Raw genomic sequence first — 27371 nt, 5'->3', positions numbered from 1 at the left:
TTTGGGTCAGCTAAACAGTAAAAATAGACACAGCTAAAATTGATGGTGTTCTGTCACACCATGACTCTTGCCTTGACAAACAAGCATGACACAGTTGTAGGCAGCAGTCCCCGTGCCAACCGGAGCACACTAACAGATGGTTGTTGAGATGGCGTTAAGCACCCAGCCCCCAACTTACGTTCTCGTTTCCTCTCCTGTTTCACTCATAGGCTTCTCCATTTCTCCGCAGCTTATCTGATCCTTAATTGTTCTTCATCACTTCTTTTTTCTTCACTATTGCCTTCTTCTAGCCACTGTTAATATGCATACATTCTCATTTTGTGCCCCTGTTTGTATCATCCTACAACTGACCATCTCTGCATTCTTCTTTTTTCTTGGTTTCTCCTCCAACATGCCCTTCTGCACCGTGTTTTACCACCATCTGCGAACACATCAAGCCTTTCCTCGGGGCGATGGTTTGACAAGAAAGTGGAAGAGGGAGCAAGAAAGGGAGTGTGCATGCTGCTCTCCTAGAAAATGGAGACGCAGCTGTGAACAGTCAGTCAGATTATCACCTGCTTTCGCTGCATCTTCCTCCGTCAGTGTGAAACTCATCTAGACGTCCAGTAACCAGTCTGTGACACCACAGCCAGCATGTAACATTCTCTGACAGCACAGCATTATTGCATGAGGCTAATGCCAGTAGAAACATGGAATATAATACATAATACCGTATAATCCATATATATGAGAGTTTGTGATGAGGTTCATACTATTTCAAGAGTAAAATTCCTTGCGTTGCTTATTCTGATGATCAGTGGCACACTTTTAGCAGACTTGAAAATGGGACATGTATATTATTTCCTATTACTGTAGCAGTAGATGTGTTAGACTGCTGTTTCTTTTAAATGCAGTTGGTTTCCAACCCCAATGGATCGTTAAGTCAAAGAACTGAAACTTCAGACAAGCTCCTGCTTTCTCACATGTCCTTAAAGTGGATGAACAGTGCATGAATACATGTGAAAAAAGGTGGTGTTAATGGATGTGGTACACTTGTATGAATATTGTAGCCAGCTGCAGCCAGTTCACAGCTATGTACCACATGGCCAGAAGAGTGATCAAAGTTTCAGTAGGAGAGTAAATAAACATTTTTTCCAAAAAATGTCAGATTAGAGTCTGCATAACATTTGATAACTAGTTTGAATAGTTATTGTCTTTCTTCCAACCACAATTCCTTTGATGCATCAGTTATTCTCCCCAAAGAAACTCACTTGCTGTTCCTGTCTTATATTCTTTCAGGGTTGTTGGAGGAAGATAATAGTCGATGACTACATGCCATTTGATGAAGAAAATAACCTCCTCCTCCCTGCCTCCACCTGTCAGACAGAGCTGTGGCCGATGTTATTGGCTAAGGCTCTCATTAAAGTGGCCAACACAAAGTAAGTTACTACACAGTACTTTCTCTAAGCAGAGTTAGGAAATCACTAAGAGGGTTAAAGAGCCGACTTAACCCTAATCCAACTACACGCCTGTTATACAGCATGGCTGTAGTACATTTTTGTTCAAATTCATTACACAATAAAATAGTACTTTTGTCTGATTTCATATTCTTTGTTTCAGTTTGTGTCCCCACATTTGCGGGGAACAAAAGTATGTCTGTGCCTTCTGATTTTTAACATAACCTAGCTGTAGCTTTATCAAAGACGTTAATGGAGGTTATTTAAATAAATGTAAAATCACTGTGTTTCAAAAGATACAAAATATTTAATGCTGAAATGTTCTATGCATTGCAACTTTTCCCCTATCGTCTAGTAATTTAGAATACATTTCTAATTCAAAGTAACTACACATTCAAGCTCACATACTGTACACACACGACGGTGTGTATTTCGCTGACTTGGCACAACCTTCACCTGACCTTATCGACTTTAGTGACTGACAGACGGTGTGCATTTCTGTGATGGGGCAACACGGCGTGTTTAAAGGTGACTGTTTCAGTGTTCGAAGCAAGTCAAAGCATTAATGTTTCATCCACGACAGGAAACACGGGAGCCTCTCTCTTCATCAATGATTCATAATCCATTGTAAAAGTTCTTTGTAGCGAACTAAGACCTAACTTTGCCCAGGTGCTTGCTGGGTCTTTTTTTTAGAAAGCTTCACTCTTTTTAATAAAAAGCTTAAATATATCTTTAGTGGTTATGCCTTGTGACATTACCAGTCAAGTTGTGTTGAGTTCACTTCCTCAGGTGTCATGACTGTGGACTGCACGGGTTAGCCACAGGTCCCCAAGAGGACCAATAAAAGCAGCTGCAGCCAACTGTTTCCACTAAAAGCCAGCTGCAAATAATAAACTCACACTTCCCTCAATTAGATAGAAAGCTTTAAAAATATTCCGCAAACTGTTGCAGTTGTTGTAGTAGTTTTCTGATCTTTTTTTTATTTTATTTTTTTCAGTGCAGTGTCAGACAGCTGTGGAGAGATGGGTGACTTCACTTTTATCCACACCCTCACCGGCTGGATCCCAGAAATCAGGCCTGTAAAGTAAGATTCTCATCAGTCCACTCTACTCTGGTCTCAGTTTACATTTAATTTCTCCGTCATAAAGAAGAAAAAAGTGAGCTGGAGTCTATTTGTCTGCAGCAGCATGGGAAGCCACGCTTTGGGAGAAAATGACTAAGGCCTAAAATGGAAACAAGGAGATATAGTGCATAATATATAATAAAAGGGGGGAGGGGTGGCGCCATGCAGTGGAGAATCCCAGCTTGTCAGTGATGGAACTTTAATGGGGCAACAATACCTTGCAGTGGAAATGCTGAATCGTATTCTCTGTAGCTCAGCAGGTTAGCTGCTGTCAGTGAGTCGCCTGGGGGAATCTATCAACACGTACATACAGACAGACGTCAAGCGTGACTGTGTTTATGTTCCAGATTAATTTGTGATACATGGGCATGTAGTTCCATGTGCACATACCCATGAACACATTCATACTGCAGGTTTTATTTACATCATCTACTACTGAAATAACAAAAAGAAATAAATATATACCTATAAAAAACAGTGGATGTTCAGTCTCCTGACTGACATTTAGAATCAAAAACAAAGCAGGCATGAAGAAAAGAAATAAAGTTCTATCTAGATTTTTGCGGTTTTGGTAATCAACACTTCCATTGCACAAACCACAATTCGAATTTTTTTTTATCACAGATTTACACGTCCTCACATGTCCCCTCAGGCTTAAATCATGCATGCTTCCTTTTAAATGATAAAGTGATGTCTTTCACACAGGGCCATGTGACTCTACCTTTCACTTACTAATCATATGTGATGATGACGCCCACTGTGTCTGGTACACGAACCTCAGACAGCTGCACAGTGTAACTGAATGTGTCGAGGTGGCAAAGACTGCAAAGAGACAACTGCGAGATACTCTTTGTGCTTCAGCTTCACACTTGGTTTTGAAAACATTTTGTTTGTATCACTGGAAATGTCATCTTAAGGTTGTGATAACATGAAGAGAAGCAGGAGATTGCTCGAGACAATGCAGGCATTACGAATGCAAGGGTTTTCCATTGTCATGGTGTTGCAAGTGTTTTAAGCTTAACAGTAGGCATGAGCGCTTGACATCGCTGCTTCTCTGCTTATACAACATACCCTTGAATTTTTGCACAAGACAAGTTAATATAAATGAACAATAAAGCTAATTTAAGTGTTAAGTTAACAAACCATAACCCATAACCAATTGTATCCGCTTTGACTGCCTCGCAGGGCTGCAGATCTTGGAAAAATCTGGGATTTCTTACAAGACACCGTTCCCATATTTACACACCTGGATACGAGTTTGCCTGAGACAATGCCGCAGACTGAAGATCCAGCCTCAGGGAGAGATTCCAGCAAGAGCCAGTATCCTGAGCAAGAGAAAAGTAAAGAGTCCATCTTTGGCACACACAAACACATCTGCGAACATGCATGTCAATTACATACTCTGCCTCTGCATGTAATTGAGTGAGTCAGGTGAATCAATCATCTATTAGATTGTGATCTTCTGTATGCACAGTTTATGTCTATTGCTTTTTAATTTGTTTATTAATACATTTACATCTGTGTATATTCTGTGTGTGTCTATGCATCTATAAGATACTATTTAGTTATATATGAATACAAATATACAGGGTACAATCTCTGTTTTGCTCCCTCTGCATCCATAATTCAACCGGCATGGAGAATGACAATGAATATTTCATTGTTTGACACAAACTCACATTTATCAATGATTTCATTTTTGAAAAATTATAATAAGCCTAAAACCACATTTATAGTATTCATTGCAGATGCTGTTTACTTTAGAACAGGAACGACTCTGCAACATAATTTACCGTCAAGTAATGTCCTAAAATACACAATGTCTGAGCTCTGTCATCAGCGAGGCAGAGCCCAGCTGCCTCTTTCCTGTCATCTGAGGCATCACTTCCTGTTTTCCTAAGCTCATGTATTATGAAGTGCAGGAAGGGTTAATGTGTGTATGTGGACTATAAATAAACAAGCAGAAGGAGCAGGGTGAATTATTTGGTGTTCCCTGAGGCCAGAGAGGACTTTCAAGGTCATCGGAATTTTGCAATTTAAGGTTAAGGAAATGATACGGAAAGAAAATTGCTTTTTGTGTAATACTGTAATTTGTGTCAAAACACCCAGAACCACAATATGACATTTTGTTATGAAAATGCTGCAGTATAAATGAAATGTCATTCCATATTCCTCCTTCTGCCTTCTTCATCTTCACTGACAATGTGTTTTGTTGCATTGCTGCCTTCTTCTGGACTCAATCATCTTGTGCTGCTTCATCCATTACGTCAACATAATTTATTGGCATGCATGCACAAAGTGGTACTACTCCACAAAGCATTCATCTTTTTTTAAGAAATGCATTGCACAGTGCTTACACACACATTCAATCACTGAAAATATATGCCATTGAAATGGATTTATTGAAATGCACAGATCACTATACCGTGTGAGAACCAATTCTCTTCTTTTTATATTAGTCTGACCGTGTGTCATGCATCTTTCTTCACCAAGGTCTTTTAAATTGATTTTCCGTGTCTCCTGGCCCACGTGTCTCTTTTACATTATACCGCAGAATGCACTATGGGAGGCAGGGCCATCTATAGATAACCCAGGTGCTCTTTCTGTTTATGTCTACCTTTTAAGAAGGAGGAGTAAATGGATTCAGTTAATGTTGATTTCAACATTCAACTTTTTTGTGTTTGGTAGATGTCTTTAAGTTTCAATATGTGTAATCAGAGATGTTCTCGCTATATGGTTATGGTGATTTTGCATGTACCTATTGGGTTAACATATGATTTTAATAATTAGATGACTTTATGTGTGTGTTTCTCAGGTGCCATGGAGGTTGTGGTGTGTGCCAGCTACTACCCTTTTCAGCCACGGGACAGTTCCTTTGGGTTTGGCTATATGGTGTGTCTTTCCACCAGTCCTCTTGTCTTAAATGACACAATGTGCACACTTTTTTCCTTTAATATGAAACATTTGCCTCCATGAAAAACATGCATTGCAGTTACATCTGACAAGGATACATCATACATCTTATCATTAACTTAAGCAGTTAAAATTGTAATTTCTGTGATGACCTGAAGGGAACTGAGGAAATAATTAACATGAATATTTTTACATATATTTACATACCGCACATTGTACATAGAGTTGAATCACTATAGGTCTACTTAGATACTTAAAATATCTAGTGCTTTCAGCACATCTGTTATTTAACACAACAATGTGGAAATGTACTGAAGCCATAGCAGTGGGTGGTAAAGTTGAAACACAACAATGCTTGTGATCTGGGGGCATGTTGTGTTCTATTTGGATGCTTTGCCTCAACAGGCTTCACTTTATTTATTATTTACACCAATGCTAAACCTAATTGATGGACAGTTTCCAGGATTTCTCTACTGTTGCTGGTGAGATTAAGACCTCCACACTGAGCATGGTCAACCTTGATTTTACTTACCCTTACTGTATGTGCATTTATTTCTGTGCTTCTGTCTATTTGCTGGATCATAGGCCAATTCCTCAGAGGTTCTGCGACAGTATGGTCTCTCATTGCTCTACAGCCACATTGCCTTGTTGACCAGAACCCGATCATGTCAGCTGGAGGCACCACCGCAACCTCCACCTGTGCCACAATGGAAACTCATTCGCCAGCGCAAGGAGACTGTGATCACTGATGAACCACGGAGTGAGTGAGAGACACAGAAAGAACATGGACTAATTTTTAGAGAAAAAGGCGAGGAAGGGGAAACCAGGAGGTGGATGCAGGGGAGAAAATCAAACACACAGTACAAATTATGTGATGGCGTGTAGGCGAATGTCATAAATAAATATGACTAGGAAGGAAAGTGAGTGCTAATGCAGGGGATTTTGGAATCCACAGTGCAGAAAGCAAACAGTAGCATATGCAGAAATGAAAAAAAAGAGGGTGAATAGGTACAATACTGTACTGTAAATAGCTGCTGGTTCAGGCATATCTGACATCAGCTGATCTCTGAGTGCAAAACAGAAAATGCAGTAAAATGAGTGAGAGTGTGAAAAAGCATTGCTGGCATGATGGATGAGGATTTTTTTTTTCCTTTTCTCCTTTTGCAGAGCTTCCTTTGTCAAAACCAGAGCGGTTCATTGAGGTTGCCAGCCCTTTTCTCTCCTACTGCATCAGGAGCAGCGTTGGCTTGATCCCAGAGCTGTGTGTACACTGAGATGATGTAAAACTGAGGAATTAAACAAACCTGCCTTTCTATTCTACTGCTCATTTTGCCATTAAGTAACCCGTACTCTGAGCTGCCTGTGGAGGAAACAATCTCTCCTTTTCTGCCTTCCACAGGGCAATGACATACATGGCAGTTCAGAGCAGCGTTTTAGTTGAAATGCTGCTCTGGTGTCATTTGATGTCTGTGATGTGGCACGCATGACTCATCTGTAGGTGATATAGCATTATTGCTTAAAGGATTCTACCATGAGATGAGGTGCATGTGTGGCATGATGATGATGATGATACAGTGTGATGCATGTTCTGTATGCGTGCATGGCATGAATATGTGTCTTTGTGTATCAGCGAGGCCAAACAGAGTGCTCAGAAGCGTTCCAACGGATCCCCTCTGGTGTCCATCACTGAGAAAGAGGAGACTGATTGCCGACAAGGCCAGGAGCCTGCCGCAGCTGAACCCCTCAACGAGACTACAAACGGCACTGATGAAATAAAGGTACATAGAATTAAGGTTGATTTATACATCTAGTGTGAGTGTGGTTAACATATTACAGAGCAATTTTTAACCATAATTAATTGTGGTTAACTCAAACTATTTGTTTAATAGCTTTTAAGATATGTGAATTCACTGTAACATTTGTCTAAGATGCTTTTTTTTTTTTCACCCTACTCCCATCACTTGTACTGCCCAGCAAGTAAGCAGTTGAAGGCTCTGTGTGTTACTGAAAACAAGGCTGCCATCCCCCAGTCTCAAAGTCACTTCTGTTGTTTCGCAGCCAGGCTGCCACTGACCAGGGGCACATCTGCACTAAAGAGAAAACCAGTGATGGAGGGGGAGATGGGGGATGGGGGAGGGGGGGGCTGGGGTTCAGAGCAGCAGTGGAAAGACAGAGACAAGGATAGAAGCAAAGAGAGTGGACTGAAGGGAGTTTATGGAGCAACTGTGGCAAATCAGAAAAGAGAGGCACTGAAAAAAAGGGAAGAACGTGACAGTTGGAGAGGGAGAGATGAAAGCAGAACAAGAGATGGAGATATGGGAAAAGAGAATCTCTGGTGTGTGTTGGTGTTGAACAGGACGTTTGGGTTTTGTACAGAGAGAGAGAGGTCGGTTGCTGCTCTGATGAAAAAAGAAGTGCAATTAGATGGTGAGCCATCAGTGTCTGCATCTCCAGGGGGGTTCATTATTACACTTCATCCCTGGCTTACAGTGAAAAAATAGAGTTCATATTAATCGCTCTCTTGTGTAAGTGTGACCAGTTATAGAGTGGTTAGGCTGGGGCGATATGAGCATGCTGATTTGATGTGCGCACATTGACGACCGGTTTGTATAAGTGCGTCACAATTTAACCGTACAGGTTTTATCACGATGCACATGGAGTTTATAATGTGTTGAGGGGATGGTTCATCAAGTGAGTGGGAGTCTTTTCTTGGTCTTTAGCCCTCCCTCTGTTTCATTCAGTGCTGGCAAACAGACTTGTCTAGTTCATAGAAATGGGGAAAAAAAAGGTAGTGTCACATGATCTCGCTAATACCATCCACAATCAACTCGCTCAATGTGAGTTAAAGTGTTGGATCCTTGAGCATGTGTGCAGTTTTAGCTCTAATATGCTTGGAATGTGGTAATTCACTAAAGCCCCTTCACTTATGCTAGAGAACCACATTTCCCTTAAGTTCAGTTTAGGCTGTGAGATCAATGGCTTGTCTTGTGCCTTTGAATTGAGAAAGGACACAAAAACCTTGTTTTTCCTTGCATGAACGGGGATACACATAAAATATTCAATAAGGAGAGTCATTTGAAGAGCAAAGACTTAACTCTGCTTCTGTTAAATAAAGCCTCTGTTATGGTTTTTTTCTGGACTTGGCTGCAGAGGAACACATGAAGAGAAATAGGTGCAGTAAAAATGCTTATAATTAAAGAAAGCCAAATTACAGTACTGACAAGATGGCAAAAAAGAGGGAATTACAACACAGATTTCAGCCATTGTGGTAGCCCCATAGTGTGGTTTTCAAAAAACGGTGCTCGTCCACCCATCATCTCATGACTGAACAGAAGAAAACAATGCTTCCTCTGAAAAGCAGCGGCTTAAAACCTACCGTGTGTCTTCTGAGTGTAGAAAAGCATGTTGTGGATGCTGAAGAGATAACTAACTTTTCTGCTCTCTTGTGATCCCATACAGGGCACACGCGCACACACACACACACACACACACATACATTTCTGCTGAACGAAAGTGATGCTGTACTGGTGGTGAGGAGGTCAAGTGTGCCTCCTCATCACAATGCCTCTTTCCGTCTGGGTCTCTGAGAACTTATTCAAATAAGTGGTGACTCACAGACACACACACACAAACACTGACTCATTGGAGAGCCTTGGCAGGGTTTGCTTTGAAGTTACACAGCACAAAACCATCATTCTTATTCAGAGCTTAGTTAACTATTTGATATTCATCATAATATTTCCTTAGGGAAGCATTGTTAAGAAAAAAGTGTAGCTTGTGATATAGGTTTACCAAGTTTCTTGTAATTAATGTCCAGCCACACTCATACAGAAGTATGTGTGATAATGACTCATTATTAGCTATATTTCTTGATTGTGCTGAGCAGACAGGCATGGAATCAGAGCTGAGTGTTTTAAATAACGTGCCAAACAACATAACACCTCCTCATCTCTCATCCTTAGTGGAAGCAATTCAGAGCTGGTATTCCTTGGTCGTGGTTTCAGCAGAGGAGGAGCAGCCCTTGTCACATTAAACCGTACCTCTTGTCCTTTGCTGTTCAGCAAAAATGGCGTAACACCACAGCTGGCGTGGAATCACTGGGGGGAGAGGCATATCTCTGGCAGAGTAACTCAGTACCTCACTTTTCATGCCTTTCTCTTTTCCTCTCTCTCTGTCCCCCTAGGTTACTGCAGAGGACAGGAAGAAGGACGATGATGACATCTCCAGTGGTAAAAAGCTGTTCCTTTGCAATGCTGCTCGCCTCATTTATACTGAAATGAATGTGTGTCATATCTCCACACAAGATTACTTTTACCTGAGGTCAAATTTTTTACCACAAGTGGAAGATGCTAATTAATTTTGCTTTTTTGGAAATGATGAATGTAGGGAAGGTCTGCATTATTGGTTGACTTGAGCAGCATCTGCACAGCATAGTCCAATTAATGTGTTTAGAGGAATTTGCATCTTTCTCCTCCACTCCCTTGATGTTTTTCTCCATGACTCTATCAGTTGGCCAAGACACTTTGAAGATGATGGGATTGAAATTATGCCTTATGACAACCGGCCAATTCCCTGCCTTCTCTGTGCTCCCATTTAGTTGCTTAGTAACACCTGCAGTTTGAGTGAGCAGACCACCATTGCTCAGCAGCAGAGACTCTGGCCCTTTCTGCCTCAGCTTTGTAATCAGAGTCTCACTTTGAGTCCAGCTCGGGGGCAGAGCAATTGTGTGTATATATATGTATGTGAGCTTGTGTGTGTGTGTGTGTGTGTGTTTTTTTTGGGTGGAGTGAGTGTCTATGTGCATATGTCTATGACTTTGCTCTGCATGCATCGAGCTGGTGGGAGTCGGTGAGTGGGAGTTTGGATGTGCATGTGCGCTTACACTATGCCATTACGTGGGAGTGTGGCCAATTCCACTCACTGTGTTTAAGATAATAATTTGAGTCTAGGATAACATGCAGTGAGTCACAAGAGGAAAAGGCATTTTGTTACTCGAAGCATTTTAAAATGGAGGATTTCACAGGCGGATTTCTGTATCCATTTTGTAATGACAAGAAGCATTTGAATCGGATGCTCCTACTTAATAAAGGCATGTTTTTCCTTTTATTGACTTGATGCACATTTCTATTACCAATACTGAATGATTGTATATTTATTATTCAACTCTAGATGGGCAGAAATCTGCAACAGTGGAGCCTGTCACTGAGGAAACGTCAGTTCCTGTTGAACCTTTATTACAGAAGACCTGGGTAGAGCTGGATGACTTCGCTAAATGCTTTCAGTGAGACACACACACACACACACACACACACAGACGTAAACATGTTTTTATTACGCACTGCAAACACACTTTGCCCCTAAAAAGAACAACAAAACAGTCAAATAGAATGGTTGAGGTGACTTAAACATGCACATATATAAGTGGAATTTATTTCTGTTTGCATTGAAGGACTCTGGTGGTGTTCCATAAACCACAAATCTACCCACATCACAGCCATAAATCTCATTTTAAGGTACAGTTTGCATCACAAAATGACCTGCTGATGGATATTTTTTCTGAATTATGCATCTATTTTATCACAGCATTGTATGTATTGAGTTAATATTGCTATTAACGTAGCTGTTGTCTGCAGAGCACCATGTCCAAAACTGCAGCAAGTAGCAGCAGCACAGGATCGTCTACCCACTCTCTTAGCGTTGGATCGCTCCATGTGATATCTGCTGTTGCAAACACTGAAGTATACACATTAACACACAAATACACGCACTCCTTGCACACAATTCTTATCTCTTCCTCTCTTTAAATACTAAGTTACCTTTTATCCACCACTTCTCCCTATGGCTTTCTGGTTCCTCTCTCTACATACTATATTCTTACTGTTTATTTGTGTTTTTGTCCAAGTGTCCAGAGGTGAGAGGCACTTATTACCTGTGTTTGGACAGCATGCAGCCTTCCCAGATCCTCATAAGCTTCTCAGTTCTGCTTGTCTGGGGAGATGCGGCCGAAGAGAGTAAGATTTTCTGCACACACAGAAATCTAATTTTTAATTTTAGTATGCACAAACCATATCCTCATCTTATCTTTTGTAAATATTCATAGAACTGTTTTGATATTTGATTATCATGTGTGACCAGTAACACTTTTTTTTTTCTCTCCACTTCCCGTGACAACACTGCTCAGAAAAGGAAATATCAGCAGCGTGTAGGGCTGCAGTTCTCACAGCACAGCCACACTCCTGGAAGAGTGTGCATTCTCAGCTACCTGTTCTCATCATCAAGACCACATCCTCCAAAGCTGCCATGCTTAGTTTACCTCCAGGGTAGGAAAGCATTGATTACTACTTATACCCCTCTACCCTCCAAAATCAAGTTTTCATTTTTATACGTCATTATAGTCGTAGTAATAGTGATTAAAGCTAAAAGTCACACTTAGTGTACACACTGAGTCAGAATGAAAAGGAATACCCATGTCAGTAAAATGCATGCATTCTTACTTCCACTCTCTGCATGATTTTTTTTTTTTTTTAAGAAATACCACTTTATCCATTTCACTGTTATAAATGTATGCAGCTATACTGAGATTCACTTGAGGCCACCATCAAGTGAGCAGAAAGTATCTGTCTACCTCAGATGCTCTAAAAAGCAGTAAAAAAGCAACTGTCCTAGTCTCTATTAATGGGTGCTTCTTGGCCTAGAAGCAGAGGGCCTAGTTTTTGGGGTCAGGTGCAGGTATGCAGCAGTGCAATTACCACTGAGCCATAATCACATACGCACTCGCTGCTTATCGTGCCCATACGCCATATAGTTACACTCTCTGAGAGATAATAGCTGATAATGCTGTTAGGCTGCAATCATTTTTAAACACTCCCACTCGTTCTGTGCTCCTGTGAGCCCAACTGTATGTATGTGTATGTGTACTGTATGGGAATACTATGTTCCCACTGTGTTATTCTTTATTTAAACACTTTCTTTCCCATGTTAATATTTTAATGTTATAGAGATTTTTCTTCTCCCTTTTGGTGTAAAAATTGCAGTGTTTTTTTCCTTCTTCTTTTTAAACAGCTTTACACCAAGAACTACTGATTTTAGCTGTAAACACTAAATAGCATGCCTGTTTTCATAATACTACCCCCCCCCCCCCCCCCTCTGCAGGCGCCATGTGTTGTCCTTCCACACAAAGGCAGCGCTGGACTACCATGTCCACCTGTGCAGCAAGACACCTTTTGTTTTTGGGGATGAAGAAACTGTTATGTCACAGCTTACCAAGGTAACCAGGACCTATATTTATCTGTTGACAATAATTCATTCAGTGTTCAAGATGAAATTTTAGATTAGTTTATGAAAATAACTAATTAATTCATTACATTTAAAAACATAGCGTATGGGGATAGGCACTATTCTCACATATTCCAAACAGTTTGTCTGCTTTTGTACTTGTTGTCCTAGTTTCCCTGAATGTTACATTGCATGTGAGAAACTACCAGTCTAATTTGTGTGTGTGCTTTTACTTTATGTCCATTTACATAAATACATTTGATCTAATCTTTTAACAGGAGAGTGCTCGTTTTACTGAGCAGGCTTTATCCATTTTGCAAGCCCTAACCAGAGTGGTGACTTCCTTTAGCGATGAGCACAATCAGCCATTGGCCAGAAGAGCCCTAAAAGAAGCTCATTGTGCCCAAAACATCAACACTGCCCTGGGGAAATGGAAACACCAAAAGGTAACTTGCTTATAGTGGTGTGTGGTCATAGTTTGGTAATTGACAGTTGCTACATAATGCAAGCAGATACATGAATGACATGTGTATAAAGCCTGAAGTCTATGTCCAAATTGATAAATCCCAATCCCAATTTAAACAAGCTTTTTAATTACTATGCAAGAAAACGTTATAGCTCGCTATATATAATATTAAGTTATATATAATATTAGTGCCATATTGTTATTACAATATCATACTATACTGTGACCATGCAGAATAATTAGTTCTGACAGGTCAGGTTTGCATTATTTTAGATGGCTCTAACAGACTGTTCTAGATGATTATTTCTGTTTGGAAATGCCATTTTTTTTAGACCACATTTCATAATATTTTTTCAATATGCTTGTGTGTGTGTGTGTGTGTGTGTGTGTGTGTGTGTTTGTGTGTTTGTTTGTGTGTGTGTGTGTGTGTGTGTGTGTGTGTGTGTGTGTGTGTGTTTTAGGTATTTAACTCTGCAGTTTATCACATGCTGTGTGAGTCTCTGGGCAGGAAACTTACAGCAGAGGAGCGATTTGCTCTACTGGCCCTCACTGCTGACCCTTCTCTCTTGAACAGTGGCTTCAAGAAAGGTTCTCCTGCATGTAGGTGCCATTTGTCTGTTTTTAAATTTCACATTAACATAAATGTTTGTATGTTCATCGAACACATGTAATTCAACTTAAAACTTCAAAGAATGAGACACATTAGATACCTATTTAGTCTTAATTGTCACCCAGTCCAACTGCAAGTGGATAGGAGCTATCTGTTATATTATCTCATAGTTTGCATTGCGCATTGTTGCATTGCTGTGACTTAGATGCAGAGCCAAAGCTTCCTGAAAACTGGAGAGACAGGCAGCCTTCAGATGTGGAGGTCAAGGCAGTCACCATCCTCCAAGCTGGATTTAGAAGGCACTTGGTGCGAGAAATCCTGACAGCTTCAAAACCAGGTAAATATATTCATACTGACATATCGAACAAAAAAATGTACTGACACTCTTGTAGCTATTTCTTGTGCACTGCCTTGTTTAAAAGACAGACACATTTGTAATAATTAGGCAGGTGTAATGAACTAAATTGGAGGGGGAAAAACCAAAAGAATAGAGCAACACAATACCTGTGTTTCATGTGGTGATTATAATTATACACACACACACACACAATACAGTACAAATTCTGCTTCTTCCATTCACCATTTGATTTAGCCTGATGGCACATATTGAGCCTCAGAGCAGAGGTACAAATATGTATTGATAAGACTGCCATTGTTACTAATGCATCCTGACAGATGAGGGGTGGCCACAGAGGAGACAAACACACACACACGAATCTCACACAAATAAGGACACATCATTCCCGCATCAATATCTGAATAACGGCAAGTGAAAGATGAAGAAGACAAGACGAGGCAACATATCGAACAGATTGTTGTAAAGAATGAGATAATAAATACAGTGACACATTTTAGTTTTAGTTTGTTTGAGATTTATTTAAAAATCTTCCTTTGGAATAATGTTTTCAATGTTTCAGTGCCAGTTACATTCATGAGCAGGTTATAGGCAACTTACACAATTTCCTCAGTTTGAGTTGAATTATTTTATATCAACCTCTTTTTAAGAGGGGATGGTAATTATTTTTACACTAAAGGTGTTTTTGCTGGGGCCCTGAAGCCAAGTATATCCTTTCCAGACATACATGAACACATGACACACTTACCCTCTGAATAACATGCACATATGGAAGATGCACAGCCTCATTTATAGAGTGTTTGCATGAAAAACGACTGTATTATTGCATGTGTTTTTGCCTAATTTTTATGGTCTTGAAAATACGGCTCAAGAATACCAAATATCCAGAATATCCACATAATGAGAGAGCCCATCTGCCACTGTTGTCAATTGTGTTGCAATCGGAGGAGCACACACAAACACACGGAGGCTGGATAACTTGACTTCTCTGAAACAGATCTGTTAAGTTCTCTTTGAGGAATTTACTTAACAAAATACCTTGGTGTTTTGCTTTTTCCTTGAGTGCCACTCTGAAAGCACAATCATATTTTAAAAACACTGCTTGCACTTTGAGAAGGAATTTATTTAAATAAAATTAAGAACCTCCAGGTCCTTCGGTGCTTTTATATACACAGTATTACAGTAAAAACCTCACATTTCTATCCATCTCTCCTACACCTCACTCTTTCACGCATCATGTTCTCCTTCCCCCTATTTTTCTTCCTGCCTCTGCCTCTGTCTGTGCTCGTCTCTTGCCTCGTTTAGTAACCATCTTTTTGTCATAAAGATGATGGCCTTGGCCACTCTTATGGCTGTATCAATTTAGGAAAGTGGCCATTTAAAAGGAGAGTTGAAAGAAAGGAGGGTATGGGTTGGGAAGGGATGTGAGGACACCTATGCCACATGTCAGATGTGAAAACATCTATCATTCAGTTGTCTCCTAAGAGTGCTTTTCTCCCTTACATGTGCACATACATACCCATAAACACGTCGTACTATATCTATCATCGAGGCTTCATTTCTGTCTCGTTGGTTACCTGTCTGGTGAGATGAGTGTGAAAGTTCCTGCCAAGGTGTGAATAATCTCCTATGGCCTCTCACTGAATGAGGCAAAAATGCATTTTGCTTGACACCTTAAGACATTTCTCAACCTGGCTTGAAAAATCTGGATGAAACCAGGTGTAAATAACTACCATGAACTGGGTCAGTGGCAATAATTTTCCCGTGTTTGACAGCAACATGGATTGTCTTTCATCTTTAATGGTACCTTCCATTCTGTGTGCATGTGTGATCATGTATGTAGTATGTACATACTCTTTGTGTGCTCCTGTCATCCAGGCACGGAGGAGAACCTCAGGACTTCGAAGGTCCTTTTCGACATGTGGTCAAAGGTTGAAACGGATGCTGACAAACACGCCATCTTTTTACTAAGGTAAATCAATGATGCATTTTGTAGAAATAATGAATCTGAAGTGATTCTGAGTAATACAATAATACAACACAGAATACGAGGGCTCCCCTACCAGTTCTGTACTGGTACATTGTACATTGCATGGCATCCGTTTAGCCTCTCTGTTGCACTGCATGCCCAAAATCTGCTCTCTCTCCTGGTTGTGGCGGCCCGTGGCGGCCATGCAGGGAGCATTTTCCACATTGTGTTCCATCTTTTCCCAGTGGTACCATCTGCTGTTTATCTTCTCCTCGTTCCAATCAGCTAACAGCGTCTGCTGAATGACCTGCTGTCTGGGGAAGGACTGCATGTGTGTGCATGGGCATTCGGAGCATAGTCAGTGTGTGCATGCAGGGCAGGGGCGGGGGTTTGTTGGGTGTTGTGAGCTTGACAGAAACTGACAGAAACATCCACTTCAGCCAAAGTCCATGCTGGGTTGTAGAGTGCATTTAGTTTCCTTCAATATATTGTCTTTTTTTTTTCCCTCACTGTATATCATTCATAAGACGTTTGTGTAATTATTATTTTTTTTCCCCAGGTATGTTATTGAAAACCACTTGGAGAAGGAAGCAAATCTCTATCCCTGTCAGCAGGATGAATGGACCAAGATCACCTTTGCCGATTACTCCGTCTCTCTTCAAGACACAGCCAACTCCTGGGTCTTGGTTTTTAGGTTAGAATAACAAATGTTAAAGCTAATATTGGGAAATGTTGATAGTTTGTAAATGCTGATTCTGTGAATGTCAACAAATAAGTTCTCAACTGGAGTTTGATATTGTGCTCTATCTTTATGTCTGGTTTATATGAAGAGAGGTATTCCTGGTTCCCGAGGAGATGCTAGTGGTACCAAAGGTCTACTCCCCAATCCCCAATTGTCTGCTGCATGTAATAAATAATGACACAGGGGAGGAGCTGGACATGGTCTTCAACAAACTAGTACCCAATGTCTATCAACCCAACAAGGTCTGTGGAGAGGACTAATGTATTTGACAATGTATTAGATTGTTGGTACATTACAATTTATTTAGTTTATTTGTTACCACTATGATGAATAGCACTACTACATCTATCAGTAACTGAGTGCAAACACATTCTTAGAGAGAGCAATAAATTGAAATGTCTCCTTGTGCTTGCTTTCACTGTTTTGATTTGCCTTATATACCTCTTCAAAAAGTGTTTGGTTTTTATCATTAAATGTCTTTGTGCTTGTTATTCCAGCTTGGTTATACCTTCATAGCAGAGGCTATCATCCCTGAGTCACTGCCTGTTGGTGCCAAGTGGAGGATGCGCTTGATCAGCTCAAGAGAACCTCTTCCAAAATTGTCCCGTGACGTTCCACTCAACAAATTCTCTGTAAAGGAATTCCAGGATTATTACATTCCCAATGAGAAATACGTCATATGCCGGTAAGACAAAACAAGCGTACATAATAGTGTATTAGTACTTGCACTACAGTACATTATGTAACAACAATCAATGGGCAAATGTTTAGCTAAATTCAACAGTTATTCATTTGAAAAGCCACAAGACAAAATACAAAAGAACAGTTGTGCCCACATACATGTTAAAACATTGTTTTTTATAGTTACTTTGTCCAGGTAACAACAGACGTCCAAGGAACAATTCAGTTTCAGACTTCGACGTCAGATGTACTGATAAGTCTGTCAATACTTGACCAGGAGAAGAAGGTGGTCAGCAACACTGGGAAAGGCCATGTCGTGATTCCTGTGTTCTGTTTTCTGGCCAACAAAGGTGAGCACCCAGTAGTTTCAGCAAATGAATAATTTAAAAAAATGATTAAATTATTAAATTATAATAGAAAATAATTAAAGCTTTATGGCTCAACAGTCTGATTTTTGTATCCGTGTGTCAGCAAGTCATGATGTAAAGCATGTCATCATGCCATCACAAGCACCATTTTAACCCAATGTAACTCTTGAACCATCCAAATATATTTAATAAATGCATGTGACCAAAGCTTAGTGAGAAAATAGTAGCAACACAAACAATAGCTCTTCAAAACCTGTGTAGTCTGCTTTTCTGTTCATGCCTTTAGTTACAAAGGGACATATTGCTGACCACACCTCACTCTCTCAGATATGGTCTTTGTTTAATATCTCTCCTCATGTTACAGCATTTAGTTACACAGATGAGATGAGCCAGAAGCAGAATGGATACACAAACCAGAGCAACGGAGTAAAGGTGGGAGGCACTTCCCTACAAAATTCTGGGAAATCAGACTCCTTGTCTGACCAGCAGCAGCAGTCTCCTCCCACAAAGACTATGATATCACTGACAACTGTCTGTGTGCTATCTGTTTTTGTTCAAATGCTAAACTGATCTCACTTGTGTGTATTCACAAAAAAAATGTCTCTATCTTTCTCAGCCACTTTATTGTCTGCCTGTTTTCATATCAATTTTTCACTACACAATGCACACAACGCCTTAATTGCAGGCATGCACACCCCCACACGCACATTCTCACACAAACAATATTTGCAAGAGAGCAGCAGCAACCAGAGGGGTGGTTCTGTTGTTACTGTCTGACTTGTCAGGGAACAGTAATGTGTACATGATTTATGAGTCACTCTTTTTGTCTGAAGGCTGTATACCTAACCTGTTGTCATTTATTTATTTAATGCCAAAGCATATTGCAGACAGACACCGTCATCATTTACACACACACACAAAAACGTGGCTTGATGGCTTTCAATAATACTAGTCATACGTGTGGAGAACAGTTTTAGCTTTCCTTCAGTAGTCCTTTTGCTACAGACTAGAAGGTTTGGTTTGGCTAATGCGCGGTATGTGTATCGAATCGTAAGTGTGAAGCAACAACAAAGTAGTGGCGTCAATAGTAATGAGACGGATCATGTTGGATCTCACTGATCAGCAGCAGGCGAGAATAAACAGAAATCAATTAGGACTAAGAACATTGATCAAGACTTAGAGCAAAGGGCCAATGATTAAGGCTCTGTTCTGCACCACAGGGACACACAGCAGACATATTGATGCTCAGTAATGATGGATTAATGTTGAAGCCTCCTATAGTGCAACACACTATACACGATAACATACACATTTTCTGCTCTATTGAAACTATAAATATATACATTAGCCAAAGTTAAAAAATAACAATAATTTGTGATGTGTTTGAGTATCACCTTGAGTTGTGTTGTTTCTGTTCAGTGTGAGGATTGTGGGAGTTGCCACCTCTCAAAAATCTTGGCTAATAAGCCCTTTTGCTTTTTCTGCCTTGTCAAACACGAGCTTGTGTCAAAAAGAGAAGAGCAGAGATAACGTAAAACAAAGTGTAATGCTCTTTTAAATTCTGTGTCTCATCAGCATTCACAGTTATATGCTCACAGTTTAGTTTGCATCTCACTTTGGTTTTGAGCTTAAGGTGTTGTACATCTTATTTTTTTACTGCGTGCACTTCATTTTGTCATTAGTTGTATGCTGACTTTGTCTGTCTGTGTTTCACAGGATCATAAGTACGTGGTGCAGGCAGAGGTGCTGTATAAGAGCTGGAACTTGAATGGATCTCAGCTGGATTTTGTCCACACACTCCGAGACATGGAGAAGAATGAAATGAGAGGTAAAATCATAAATCTTGATATGAGCATCCAGATGAAAATCTAAACATGCTCATATCTCCAAATAGCCCTATAATCAGTCATTAAATAATTACATTTTTCATTCAAAGGTTTTCAGCTTTGGAGCCTTTGGCTCTGAATTAACTTTCCAATATTCTCCTCATGTTTGTTTTTACGTTGCTTATTTTTGTCTTCAGTGTGAAATGTGGCGGATCTTTATTCAGCAATGTCAGGGGCCAAGGCAGATGCTGTTTGTTCTTTGCTTCCGCTAGTCAGGGGTCTGTAATCACAAACCTAATGAAAGCTAAATGAATACAGCTGCTTTCACAGATCAGAGTGTGTGATTTGTTGTGCCCACTGGTCGTTGGCTGAGGCAGTAATCCTGTCCTCTGCCACCAACTCTGCTCCTCTGCCTTCAATCGTGCTGCACAAATTAGATCAATTGAAAAATCAGGGCTTAAAAATGTGCCAAAGCTCCTTTACAAAAAAATGATGGACAAAAATGTGGACAAAGGTGCTGCATGGGTAACAATCTGCATGACTGTCTGAGGAGAAAGGCCAGCTCACTGTCACTGAAATCTCTTCTCTCTGTTGCCACTGACGGTAGTCTGCGTATTTACCAGTTTACATGGCATGAAATCTGCAGATAATGAGGATGTTGATGGGTGTGTTTGTCAGTGTGTGTGTGCTTATTTGTGTATGAGTGAGAGTGTGAATCTGTGTGTTTGTAGCAAGTATTTCTGAATTAATTAGCTAGGTATTGTAATATTGCATTTTGACTACATAATAAGAGACCTTCTAATGTTTATTACAGCAAAGGTCATGCATAATGCTTAGTTATGCTGTGTGTTTGCGTGTGTTCTCACTTGCATGCGTTTCCAGTTCATGTTGTGGCTTTGTGCAAACATATGCTCTGGTTTGTCCGTGACTGTATGTACGACCCAGTGTCCACATGTGTCTTTGGTGGTTTTCCGATGAGCTTGGGAAAGTGGGTCAATGGGAAGTCAAATGAAGTTGGCTCTTGCTCCCCAGTGCCCTGGGAAATATCTCAGCAGGAAAGTGAATTAATTTCACCCAGTTTAACTCTCTGTCTCAGTGGTGAGGCCGTCCCCTTGATCATGCTCCCTACATGCTACATGGATGCACACAATCACTACATGCAATGCCACGCTCTGAAACCAGCAGTAGCGGTGTACATGCACAGTTTGTAGTTTTCATTCCCCATACACTTTACCCATAATAAAAACACAATGTTAGTATCCAAACGGTGTTTAATGGAATTCAGAGAGCGGTATCTTTTTTTTGCCATTGTCATTTTCCACAATGCTTATCAGCTTAAAAATAACACAACACACATTGATATTTAGATCCCGTTTAAAACTCTGAATTTCTGTAAAGATTCAGATAAGATGTGCGTGGACCAAAGAATGACAGGGTTTCAGCTTATTATGCATCTCTGTTTCAGAGAGGAGAGACCCAGTGTGAGTGTGTGCTTCATCTGAGCTGTGTATTATTTCCAGCTACAAAGTGCAACAGTGCCATCTAGCACACAAGCAGTCACACAGCACACTCGTGCTTCACTTGAGTTTTACCTATGTCGAGAACAGATTACACGGCTGACTGAGGCTCACTCTGAAGGTGGATGTGCGCCAATGAATGTGATGTGAATTGACTAAGGAGGTGTTTATGTCTTTCACACTATAATTAAACTTAACAACTGACAACAGACGATTTTACACAAATACAAAAAGCTATATTTTCACACTAAATGCCACTTCCAGATGTTAATGGTATCATTCTTGTAAATACAGTACAGAGTACTAAAGGTCTTCTTTTAATGGAATAATGATGATAATGTTATGCTTCTCACATCTCATGTTTAGTATCATACAATACCAGTAGTTATCAGATATGTATACGACGTATTTTTGTAGATGATGAAGATTTCTGTTTGCACAAATGTAGTGCACAAGTTGGAGGATTCAAAGCCGTCATCCACTGCTGGTCCACCCAAAAGCAACCGCAAAGGTGAAGGTGACAAGGACAAGGACAAGGACAAGGAGAAACCAGCTGCCGTGTCCAAATCTGGCTCCAGACAGGAAAAGGTAAAAACATCACCACAACCTCACTGTGACACACAACAAAAAGCATAATAATCGAGCGTTAGCTGTTTAATAAAAGTTGCAGTGAAAATGACAAATAGTAATATTGACCTTTTCTAAGTAGAGGTTGTTGAGGCACTTCAGTGGAGCACATTGTAACTCCTCTTCACAAATTCCCTTCTAAACCCAAATAAGGACATTGACATCAGTTGTATAATTTGGTGGGTCAGCATTTACATATCCAATTTAGTCTGCTGTCGTTTGACGTGAACAGAATCCCTGACTTAATAAGAGACACTTATCAAACAATATAATGTGTTTTCTATGATCGTCGGGGTCATGGTGTTGGTTTAGTATCTGGAAGTGCAGGTTTTTGACACATGGCTGATCCGTGTAGTAAGTGCCCTTTTACTGTGCTAATGCACTAGACATGAAAGTGAACCCACACTGTTGAGCGCAATGAAATTTGAAGTGCAGGGTTCCAGGCACCTTCAATAAATTTCCATTTTGAATATTTTTTCATCATTGACACCACTACCATGGTTGAAGTTAGAGGACATGGTGATATCTGAATAAAACAAACCGACCACTTATTTTATAAGAAGGGCAACACAGCTGAACGGGACATATAATGTAATCCTGAGTGACTGAACCAGACTATCTGAACTGCACCTTGAAAGAGACAGACTCATATTATAATGTGCTAAAGTGACCTTCAGCTGGCACGTTGGTGTGTGTAAACATGTGCATTATGTATTTTGTGAGTTCTCTATTTATATGTATGTGCAGAGCCTTGACCTGACTAAGCCACACTGGACGCTGCGTGTGGTCAGTGACAAGAGTAAAGCGGAGAGCATCGAGGTGAAGAAGGACACGGAGAGAGTGGAGGAGATTAAATCCATTAAAAATGCTTGGGAAATCGCTGAGCCAGGTCGCAGTGCCAAGGTAACATCTTTTTTTTAACATCTTTACCTTTATATTCTATCTCCTGTCAAAATGTGAAGTCTGATTTAGATGTGTTTTTAGCCCAGAAATCTTAAGTTCTGTTTGATATACAGTAGGCCCCGTTTCTCTCGTTTTTTTTCCCACATTTTTAGGCTCTACAGTCTCGTCTTCAGTTTCTTAACCAAATCCAACAACAAGGAAGTGCAAAAACCAGTGAGCAAGGTACTAAGCTCACTCTGAACCCACTGAATGTCACATGCACCACGATGATGAGCATTTTAATAATTGGTCTCTTAACAGCTGCGTCCACATCTGGTCCTGACACGTCTACATCCAATCAGAAACTGACTGATCACGCCCCCACCTTTCCAAACATGGACTTCACACACTTAATCAGGTGCTTTACTTCTTTCTTAGCCTTTCTTATCTTCCTCTGTTCTCTGTTTCCATCTTTACCTCGGGAATCATAATAAATACAATTCACACGCATCACAAGTTACGTGGCCTTATAATTGTACACTACTGAATTCTCAGATTCAGTATGTTGCACCTCTGTGGCTGTATATGCATTCCTCTGTAATCCTCATCCTGTTCCAAGAGACAAATTTGTTACTGTGCCGAGAGGGCATAGAAAGATAATGATACATAAACAGCTGAGATGGACTCATCATCATGTTTTTTTTCTTAGTGGCAAGAAAAACTTGCCACTAAGAAAAAACTTATTGAAGGCCTGTGGGTAATATGCAGTGTGCGGTCCAGTTGCCTAATTTACAGTAGTTGCTGAATCACGCTGCTCTTCTAACGTTTTAGTCTGAAATAAGCCTTAACTGAAAGACCCCAATGCACTACACTCTGGCGTTTCTTGTGCCCCAGTACATGTGTGTACATGCTTCTATGTTGGTGGACATACCAGCACCCCCTTTCCCCATCAGTAGCTTGGTTCATGCACTATGTTCAATGGATAGTGCTGGAGATTTCATGCATTAGTGACATTTGCTCCCATTGGCACAGTGAACAGCAGTATTACAAACACTTTACACTCTCCCTGCCCTGAATGGACAATAACTTACAAGGATAGTGACGTACTTTATGTAATTTATAGACATAATACTGTAGTGCTGGTCAAAAGTCGTAGGCCACCATTAGATTTGTTGTTGTAGCAATGCTATAATGACCATACAGTGTAATTATTATCACCTTATTAGAACATATCCGGAAAATAAAGGGAATGTGTATGCAGTGGTATGATAACACATTTTTAAGAAAAAAACAAAAAAAACAAACCGCTTCTACAGAATTAAGTATCAAGTATTTAGTTAGACCCCCGGCTCTCTTAAACCTGTAGTGGAATCCTAATTAATATTACTGGTAAAAAGCTGTGTTTGACCTACTATTTAATGTCGACAATAATCTCCTGTGAAAAAGCTCAGGTTTATTAGAAGACGTGTCTGAGTGTTATATACACATGAGTCAAACTCATTAACAGTTTACTAATCTATAAAACCCACTCCCAATCCAAATGTCAATGAGACTTTTGCACTGTGCTGTATTATGTAAAGTGGCGCTGTGTTGTGAAAAGCATTCAAAAATAAAGTCAGAATATGATAATATTATGACTAATTATGTTATGGGAAGCTTAAATGATACCATTTTAATAAAGTAATAGCTCGGCAATGGCTACGGAAAATATGTGTGAGAAATATCTGCTTATTATCACTTCTTGCTCATGTATTCACAGGTTATAAGTCATATTTTATTATAAACTGAAACTTTCACATTTAAAATAAACTGTTGCCATAGTTGTCTTAGGTTACTCTGTTTGGATATTTTGCTTCATGGCCGACTGTCACAGCCAACTGCTTTGAATTATATCTGTCCCTTTGTAGAAGTGGACCACATTTAGAAATGTCACTCAGAGCAGTAAGAGTTCGACGGACCGTCAAAAGAATATTCATCAAATTCTTGAATATGATCGGAGTCAAAAGCACCCTACTGTGTTTTTTTTCTTGCTTATCAACGCGCGTCAGCGTTTGACTTTTGTCGCTGTGTGTTTGAAAGGGAAGAGTCTCCCAGTCCTCTCCCTCCGTCCTCTCCCTCTCCATGATAAATGAGGTGATATGTGGGTCTGTTAATTAGAGATCTATTCCGGGACCTCAGTGAGCTTGTCGCTTCAATGAGATGTGCTCCTCTCCCCGTCACCTCTTCATCCTCTCCTTCTGTGCAGTTCCTCGTGTGTTTTCATGCCGCGGCGTATGCGTCTGTGTCCTGCTGCAAATGGCTGCCTGTGCTGTGATCTGCTATTCAAGCAGAGAGAGCGAGAGAGGGGCAGTGCTATTCTGAGTGTGATTAGTCTGTAAAACACCTCTGACAAAGGCACATTATAGGTTCACAGTCGTGCACAATCACACACCCGGAGTCATGCGTTTGCACACACATGGCTACACGTGGTGATAAAGTTTGAACATGACAGTGTTGATTACCCAGATGTACTCTCTTCGTCACCTCTCCTGTCCTCCCCTCTTCATTAAGGTCAGCTCACAGGAAATACAGAGCCACGTTTATCACTGGAAATCTCTCACTTCCTTTGTGTGTGTGAGTTATTTCTGAAATGCACACGCACTGAGTGACTAAGTGCTGTTACAGTGTGTTTTTTTCTGTCTCCCCCCCTATCTTTTGTGTGTCTTTGAATGCAGACATGGACACAAATAAATGACATTTTAGTTGCACAATCTTAATGGGGAAATACCTGGGCACTGTGGGCATCGGCAAAACCAAATAGATTCCACAGATATCAATTTTAGATATACAACTTGGAATATGAGATAAGGCATCGGACTGTGTGTCATTTCCTCTGCTTGTGTCTGTATTTATCTAGCACATTTCCATTTTTATTTGCTCTGCCTGTGTCAATATTGTCGGATGTCTCGGAGAATAGAGTGTAAAATCTGCAACCTGGTGGAACTTGATAAGGTGTACAGGAGTTTGAGATCATTTCATTCTCAAAATATTCTTTCTTGTGTCGCATTTTCCCCCCAAAAAAGTAAACGGCATAAATAATGACATGCAGTATATAATCGACATCGTATCAAGTCCTTGTGTATGCTCATAGACGCCAAAAGGATGTGCCAGTGGTGATGGACTCACAGCTGGAGGAGATCCGGCAAAGGGAGCGCGTAGAAAAGATCCAGAGCTACCGTTTGGTCGGAGACATTATACTGGAACAGCAGAAACAGCAGGAGCTCAACAGGAAGGAGCTCATGAGACAGCAGCTGGAGACATGGGAGGACATACAGGTCAGTCACAGAAGGGACAGAATTTTGTGGTTACTGGCATTGTTGTAAACAAATTTGACTGTCACAGCGAAATGAAGTGCTTTTTAGTCGGGTGAACATGGTTCTGCAATGTCTTTCTCTTTGTCTTCAGGCAGCCCAACGGCAGCGCTATGAGACTCTGCTCGGCGCTTATGAGGCATTTTGCAGCCGCGAGATGGAAGCCGAGAAAAAAGAACAAGAGGAGAAACAAGCTCTGGGGGAGGCCCAGCAAGCGGTTTGAGAAAAATCAACCCCCACCTCTGCTGCCAGCCAGCAGACCAACAAATGTGCCAAGAGAGCTGGCAAGAAGGAATGATGGTCATTGGCACCAACTTTTCTGTCTCAGTTTTCCTCTTAACAAGTCTGCTTGAACACTGAAGGATCTTCCTTTAATCACAACAACGTGGCTTGTAGTTGATGCAACATTTGATTATTTATACACTTAATACAAACTCATATAATCTCTTTCACATTTATCTTCACCTATTATATAAAACCAATTATGTAATTCCTTACAAAACTTTTCAAATTGAATATATTCTAAATATCTATTCTAACGTCTTTGCCCTAGAATGTCAAGCTATCTTTCTTGCAGTGTACATAGCTTTGGCTTTGATGTCCACTGCACCTGAATACATTGTGCACGTCTTTTGTTTTCTTGAAGGTCACTGTATTGACTGTGTGACCAAAGGCATGCTGGATGCAGCCAGCCTCCCACAAGCTGAGTGCTTCTGATTGATTGGTTGATTGATAGGAGTCCACAAGAGTCCATTTGTTCCAGATCCAAGAAGGTGATGTTTTTGAAAAATGCAACACAAGTAGGCGGCATATTTCAAGGCTGCAATGAATGCACCTCGGAGCAAATAGTTAGGTTTCTAATAGATGAGTTTTGTCCCTGGTTAATTTGGTTTGGTAAAAATGAAATTACATCTTAGTATTTGATGTGCAAGTATTTGGTCTGAGAATCAGCTGAGGAATGGGAAGCTTAATTGGAAATGAAAGGGAAGATGGTGCCATCTAGTGGCTGTGGAGGTTAATAAATCCCCATTACCAAGCCTGCACTAGGTTGTTTTCAAGGTTGACAATAATGAATAGTTCAATTTTGTGCTGCTGTATGAAGAAAATTATCATCATGCTGTGCCTGTTTGTGTTTGTGTTTGTGTTTGTGTTTGTGTGTGTTTGCACGTTGTATTGTATGGATTTATCTGTGTGTGTGTGTGTGTGTGTGTTTATACAAGATAGCAGGATG

The 27371-nt window shown here is 40.4% G+C and overlaps 1 protein-coding gene across 1 annotated transcript in view; it reads left to right on the top strand.

The window, feature by feature from the left end:
- Positions 1-26546, top strand: part of adgb (androglobin) — a 30031-nt gene extending 3485 nt beyond the window's left edge. The window contains exons 6-35 of the mRNA XM_058612600.1: positions 1279-1418; positions 2434-2520; positions 3745-3899; positions 5375-5451; positions 6058-6232; positions 6640-6733; positions 7103-7250; positions 9656-9701; positions 10642-10753; positions 10922-10985; positions 11106-11210; positions 11375-11483; positions 11654-11792; positions 12625-12739; positions 13026-13193; positions 13675-13813; positions 14029-14160; positions 16057-16150; positions 16707-16841; positions 16978-17131; positions 17387-17574; positions 17754-17920; positions 18303-18370; positions 19655-19766; positions 21730-21869; positions 22656-22811; positions 22964-23033; positions 23112-23208; positions 25921-26104; positions 26235-26546. Coding sequence (XP_058468583.1) covers positions 1279-1418; positions 2434-2520; positions 3745-3899; positions 5375-5451; positions 6058-6232; positions 6640-6733; positions 7103-7250; positions 9656-9701; positions 10642-10753; positions 10922-10985; positions 11106-11210; positions 11375-11483; positions 11654-11792; positions 12625-12739; positions 13026-13193; positions 13675-13813; positions 14029-14160; positions 16057-16150; positions 16707-16841; positions 16978-17131; positions 17387-17574; positions 17754-17920; positions 18303-18370; positions 19655-19766; positions 21730-21869; positions 22656-22811; positions 22964-23033; positions 23112-23208; positions 25921-26104; positions 26235-26363 — 3699 coding nt within the window. The 3' untranslated portion in view covers positions 26364-26546. The remainder of the gene's footprint in view (positions 1-1278; positions 1419-2433; positions 2521-3744; positions 3900-5374; positions 5452-6057; positions 6233-6639; positions 6734-7102; positions 7251-9655; positions 9702-10641; positions 10754-10921; positions 10986-11105; positions 11211-11374; positions 11484-11653; positions 11793-12624; positions 12740-13025; positions 13194-13674; positions 13814-14028; positions 14161-16056; positions 16151-16706; positions 16842-16977; positions 17132-17386; positions 17575-17753; positions 17921-18302; positions 18371-19654; positions 19767-21729; positions 21870-22655; positions 22812-22963; positions 23034-23111; positions 23209-25920; positions 26105-26234) is intronic.
- The last annotated feature ends 825 nt before the right edge of the window (positions 26547-27371 follow it).

This window comes from Solea solea, chromosome 17 (assembly GCF_958295425.1).
Source record: "Solea solea chromosome 17, fSolSol10.1, whole genome shotgun sequence".
NCBI lineage: Eukaryota > Metazoa > Chordata > Actinopteri > Pleuronectiformes > Soleidae > Solea > Solea solea.
Note: the sequence above shows the minus strand (reverse complement) of the source record. Positions and strands in the feature narration are given on the sequence as shown.